Raw genomic sequence first — 5,983 nt, 5'->3', positions numbered from 1 at the left:
TCTACTGGAGCTACCCACTTCGATCAATTAGCCAAGATTTTGACCGGATACGAAATCACTGGTGCTCGATCTAGTGGTATTTTTATGGGGATTCTTTTTATCGCTGTAGGATTCCTATTCAAGATTACTGCAGTTCCTTTTCGGGCGGCTGTAGGACGGACGGCCCCCTATAGGTAGTAGGGTAGGGTGGGTGGTACCGCTCAGATAGCGGCCAATCCTCCTAACTGCGCGCGGGCCGGGCTTAGAGCGCGTGAAACTCATCACTACCTCGTAAGGGCGTTGAGACCATAGCATGTTACACAAAAGCGCCGCTTTCTCAGGAGTGTTGTCACACAGCTGCCCGACTAGAAGAGCTACTCGCTCTGTAGTGTTGTCACACAAGATAAGCACGCCGCCCGCCTGCTGGCCGGGCGAATCGAAGTTATCTTTCGGTCAACTGTCCACCCAGTCAAGTGCAAAAAACACAGTGGAATCACGCAACGCACGCTGCTGGTGTGCTTCCTGCCCACGAGGAAAGAAGAGCGACAAGGTTCAGATTTGACTGTTTGCAGCATGGGAGCTGATTACCCAAAAAATCCCTGGAAAAAAAGAAAAGATATCTCGGTAACGAAAACCATAGGAGGCTGTATTGGCGAGATCCAAGGGTTCACAGCAGCCCAAAAGAAAAACCGCCTGGAAGTCCGAGGACCTTTAGTACCGTACCGAACCAGCAGCCTTCGCGCCAAGCGACGACCGCCCTTGTCCCTTTCCTTTTTCCATTCAGCCTACTTCTTAGCTTTGTTCCGTCAGTCTAAGGCAAAGCTTAAGTGGTTTTCCTACCTTACCCACTTGATGAAAGGGAACGAACTTCGTTTCCTTGGCGGCTTTATGGATGGATTCAGTCAGAAAAAACTCCTTCCTTTTGAAAAAAGTGACGCTTTGCGTCTTCGCTTCCAAGGGTTAGGGTATAGGCCGTTTCGAGCAAGCTTTCGCTTTTTCTCCCGGCTTTCTACAACTTTCGCTTTAGCTTCCAAAGGCGACCCAATGACCTTTCCGGAATTGGAAGTATTCGTCGCCCTACCCTAAGAAAGAAGTCACTATAAAACAGCTTGCCCTCCAGAAGTACCAAAGGTGCGCGGAGCCCGGTGAAAATGAATATGTTTGCTACTGAAAGAAGCCTGCCTATTGACTAATATTCGTCTTTAGAATGAAAGTAGCTATGAAGCCCAATCTATACTGTCGATTCAAAAGGGGGCATAGTCATATGGGTGGGGTGTTTGTGGGGAGCTGCCTTGGATATGAGGAATTCCTCCAATCTAAAAAAAAATGAACAAAGAAAAAGTCCGTGACGAAGATCTTTCTTTTCTATCAATAGATAGGAATGAGTGTTCGTTATAGGGGATAGGATCCATCTGCTCTCTCTCTCTTTCTATTTTCTTTGATGCAATTTAGAGAGAAAGAGCAGTGCGAATTAGAAAAAAAAGAGAATCGGGAGATGATTCCAAAATAGATACATAGACATCTCAAGTAAAGGGATGTATATATTATTCCTATATATATCATCTATCTATGAAAAAAGTAAACAGAGTTCGTTTTTGGGTTCCCCGAAGCCCCGAATGGATTGGATCGTTTCTGCTTCTGCCAACGAAATGAAGGCCTCGCCCCTTCCGAATGCTTCTCCGATCTTGAAGTTCTCGCGAAGAGAATAAGATGCAGCTCCCTCTCCCTCTGTCTTTTTCCGCTTTGCTAATCTTCCCCTCTAACGCGGGCCGGGCTTAGGCGGGCGCGGGAGGAAGAAAGAAAGTCGAACAGCGTCTTCTCCTTTGTCCTTTTTTCAGTGCAACACAGGAAAGCACCCTCTTTTTGTAATCCCTGCAGCTTCCCAGAGGCTTGCTTTTTTTTATTGAACGCATGGCGTAGCTAGGACCCCTCCAATCATGTTTGAGCCTATGTTCACCCGGGGCCAAAAAAGGAGAATTCCGGAATGCCTGCCGACGTTCAGATAAGGTGCATATCCCTTACCACTAAAGGAAAGGCTCGACGAAGGGGGGGATATTCGCTGGGTAAGGAAAACGCTTTCGGAGATTGAGATGTCGATTTGTTTTTCATCGAAAAGGAAGAAGGCCGAGGGGATAGCAACCTTCCTTCGGGCTTTGCCTGCCGACGTTCTAATAAAGAATTCTGGCTCGGCCCGGGAAAGCGCTGGCAACAACATAAAAAAGGGGTCCATGTAGTTGCTGCGCCCGCCCACTGAGCAGCAGGTTCGGCATCTACTACAAAAGAGAGAATCCACTTCAGATAACCACGTCTCTGCTAGGCAGCATGTGGAATGGCCGAGAGCGGACCAAATGGATATATAATCCAAGCGGAGAGTGGAGTTACATGAACATCCGTCTGATGGAAAACAACTTTCACGTTCGGTTCAGAGAGCACTTTTTTCGTTGAGAATAAGTCCTTCCCTTTTGTGTGAATTCCCCAGCGGCGAATTAACAACTTGTGGGGCCCTATCTATTCAATCTCTCGAGCCCCAAGAAAACCCCCCTCTCCCTCGGACTCAATCTCTCTTTTGACTCTATATATGTGGGCACCTGATATCTATGAGGGTTCACCCACCCCGGTGACAGCATTCCTTTCTATTGCGCCTAAAATCTCTATTTCTGCAAATATGTCACGTGTTTCTATTGTTGCTTCCTATGGGGGTACATTACAACAAATCTTCTTTTTCTGCAGCATTGCTTCTATGATCTTAGGAGCACTGGCCGCCATGGCCCAAACGAAAGTCAAAAGACCTCTAGCTCATAGTTCGATTGGACATGTAGGTTATATTCGTACTGGTTTCTCATGTGGAACCATAGAAGGAATTCAATCACTACTAATTGGTATATTTATTTATGCATCAATGACGATAGATGCATTCGCCATAGTTCCAGCATTACGGCAAACCCGTGTCAAATATATAGCGGATTTGGGCGCTCTAGCCAAAACGAATCCTATTTCGGCTATGACCTTCTCCATTACAATGTTCTCATACGCAGGAATACCCCCGTTAGCCGGCTTTTGTAGCAAATTCTATTTGTTCTTCGCCGCTTTGGGTTGTGGGGCTTACTTCCTAGCCCCAGTGGGAGTAGTGACTAGCGTTATAGGTCGTTGGGCGGCCGGAAGGTTGCCATGAGTAAGGTTGGGAGACCGAAGGCAGTTTTCCGTGCACCGGACACGTAGCTTACCGAATCAGTTGCAACACAGATGGGAATGCATGCTACGAAAGACAGGGTCGAGTCTGATACATCAACCGTCGACTCCATATCCTTGTACGAGTCCACAATCACTACACGAGATGAACCTGGGTTTGGTGAATGGAAGTTGGCCTTAGGTGTAATAGGACTCCCAGTTACTGCGCGCGATCGTATACTGAGGTGCTCCCCGTCGGTTGTTGGAACGACGCGAGCCGGGCCGGGCCTCGATTCCTTTCAAAAAGATGAAGGGACAGAGGAAAACGAATCGACATCTCGATGTGATACAGCCCTTTCCATTTTCGTTGGGAAAGAACGGCGAAGTCCATCCGAACCCTCCAATGAAGAAATAAGAGGAGAGCAAAGCGCCAATGGCGCGCAAAGCGCATGTGGAAGGGGCACGGAGAAATAAAGAAGTGTGGGGGAGAAGCAGCCGAGCTCATTCCCTTCGCTTCCTGGGCCCAAAGCAGTGCTTTGTTTCCTGGCCAAATCAAGGATTTGGGGCTGATTGCAAAAGATATCTAAATAGAAAGATAGATCCATCCATCTATCCAGATATCTAAAAAAGAATCGATTTCGATTTCATGAAACCTTTGATTCAAAGAACTGCGCTTAGCCCCCCCGCTCATGAAACGGCTCTGCTGCAATGGATGGCAGAGGGTCCGTAGTACCCGAAGCACTGGAGTGATCCAGTAGCCGGGAAGGGGCCTAGAAGTGCCTACTACTACACCACACTTGGCTCTACACATTTACAGAGCTTACCCCTGTCCAGTGTCTGGCAGAATGTTGGGGGCTTCAATCGTCGACTCGTTATCCCCATCTCAGCCCAGGCTAACGGAGCCTGACTTATTCAGGGGAGAGAGTGGAGCCTATCGAAGCACTCTTGAGAGTAAGATCCTTGGCTCCTCTTCATTCTCTACAGGGGTCTCTGCCCACATGGAAGTGGGGCAGAGATGGATAAGATCAAACACGGGAATAAGAAGCATTTGAAATGCCTTTTTGATCATTTTGATAGAGGGGGATGGATAAAGTGGGCAAAACAGACTCACATTTTTCAATCGAAAAGATGGGTTCCTTTTTCGTCTCGACAAAGAAAGAATCATCTTGAAAACGCTCCTAACCCCTTCGTAGGGCCATGTATAGTAAGTGATCCGAACCTGCCCGGAGCGAGCCCCCCTTAGAGGCAAGTGAAGTTGGTGAGCCGTATGATGGGCAACTATCTCCTGCGGTTCGGAGAGGAATCAGCTGTTAGTTAGTACCCCCTTGGTTTCGGGGTGGACCCTTTCACTCTATTTTATTATATACGCTTAGAGAAAAGAATGTTTTTTGATAGACCTAGGACATGGATTCTATATGAACCAATGGATCGTGACAAGTCGTTACTACTAGCAATGACTTCCTCTTTCATTACTTCATCCTTTCCATATCCCTCTCCCTTGTTCGATCTTACTCATCAAATGGCACTCAGTTCATATCTGTAAGTTCGTTCGATCATTGACAAGGTTCAAAGAAAGGGTGGGCCATTCACCATGAAGGCTAAAAGCGAGATAGGCTTTACTGGACATTTTCGCTTACAAAGGCGAAGACAATTCCGCGTTTTTTCAGCCGATTCTCCGAAATTTAAGACAATTATCCTCACTCAAACTTCAAAAAGTCCTTTTTTTTCTGATGTAAATTCTGTCTGTCTCCTTTGTCCTTCCTAACGCTAGTCTAGTCTCCGATTAAAGGATTGATACGGGCGTGCTTCCTTGCAGAGGGTTGTTTTAGACACCTACCCACCAGAAACTTCGCTTTGCCACCCAGGTATAACCAAAGCCTTCCACAAAGGAATATTTACTACTGGGTCCATCACGTGTCCAGATACTGGTGCATCCCTTGCCGTTTCCCCATCGGCTGAAGTTGGATCAAAGTCCCCGGACGCGAATGCTCATTATAGAAAGAACTAGGCCTACTTAGGTAAACAGGCACCCCATCACTACCGTAGTAGTTGAAATCTCTAACTTAGGTGCGTTTGCCCATTACTTCTACCCATCTACGCGATTCTGAGATCCAGCCATTGGAACTGAGAGATCCCCGCTGTTTGACCTACTCAAGTAGGCTTTCTATTGAATATCCACCCGTGGTAATTGCTTGACTGGTACAAGCACCAAGCTTTGGTACTATAGTCGTACTCGAGACCCTATTGAGATGCTTAGTCTTCTCCTTTCTTTGGCTGGTGAAGGGACGGTGGACTTGTTGTTTCATTACTCTCGCGCTCTGATCTTGATATTGATTGCCAACTCGGATAGAGGAAGTAAGTTGTTCTGTTTGGGCCATCGTTCTCTGTTCTATTGGATTTGACACTTTTTCTGATCTCCCTCTACCTGTTTTTGAGCTCAATAAAAGAGAAAGTTTCATGCCAATATGGGCGAAAACTATCAATTTTCACATTCCCCTAATAAATGGGTGTTTTTGAGGTCCTTTTTCCGATCAGTTTCATGCCAGTATGGGGTCAAAGTATACAAAAATCACATTCTCCCCATAGAACGCTGTTTTTAGAGCTCTCCTTTTTTGGAAACTTTCATTGCGCATAGTACGAAAACCAACAGAAATCCCACTGGCAAAGGTGTTGTGCCGGTTGCCGACCAGGCGATCGACCAGCTTCCGACCAGAAGCATTGGTCCAGTGAGGTGAGCCACGACCAGAACAGAGCTGTTACAAAGGAAGCCCACTCCCTTATGTTCTGATGGGAAATAGGACTAGGATCTGTAATAGTTGTATCTGCTTTCCTTTGG

The 5,983-nt window shown here is 46.8% G+C and overlaps 1 protein-coding gene across 2 annotated transcripts; it reads left to right on the top strand.

The window, feature by feature from the left end:
• Window positions 1–6: 6 nt before the first annotated feature.
• LOC119340758 (NADH-ubiquinone oxidoreductase chain 2-like) lies at window positions 7–5,062 on the top strand. Of its 2 annotated transcripts, XM_037612681.1 has the most exons (3): window positions 7–142; window positions 2,556–3,127; window positions 4,502–5,062. In XM_037612681.1, the coding sequence occupies exons 1-3, from the start codon at window positions 85–87 to the stop codon at window positions 4,688–4,690; spliced, it is 819 nt and encodes a 272-aa protein (XP_037468578.1). In that variant the 5' UTR covers window positions 7–84; the 3' UTR covers window positions 4,691–5,062. The 2 variants fall into 2 exon arrangements, with proteins under 2 accessions (XP_037468578.1, XP_037468577.1); XM_037612680.1 differs by lacking the exon at window positions 4,502–5,062 and having other exon boundaries at window positions 8–142; window positions 2,556–3,463.
• The last annotated feature ends 921 nt before the right edge of the window (window positions 5,063–5,983 follow it).

This window comes from Triticum dicoccoides, chromosome 7B (genome assembly GCF_002162155.2).
Source record: "Triticum dicoccoides isolate Atlit2015 ecotype Zavitan chromosome 7B, WEW_v2.0, whole genome shotgun sequence".
NCBI classification, from domain to species: Eukaryota; Viridiplantae; Streptophyta; class Magnoliopsida; order Poales; family Poaceae; genus Triticum; species Triticum dicoccoides.
This window is presented reverse-complemented; position numbering and strand designations above follow the sequence as displayed.

What these genes read in the sequence shown, in the direction of transcription:
- LOC119340758 (XM_037612681.1), top strand. Translation starts at nt 85, where the DNA reads ATGGGGATTCTTTTTATCGCTGTAGGATTCCTATTCAAGATTACTGCA. An exon ending in GATTACTGCAGTTCCTTTTC is followed by an intron (nt 143 to 2,555) that starts GGGCGGCTGTAG and finishes TTTTGACTCTAT; the next exon opens with ATATGTGGGCACCTGATATC. An exon ending in TGACTAGCGTTATAGGTCGT is followed by an intron (nt 3,128 to 4,501) that starts TGGGCGGCCGGA and finishes CCTTTCACTCTA; the next exon opens with TTTTATTATATACGCTTAGA.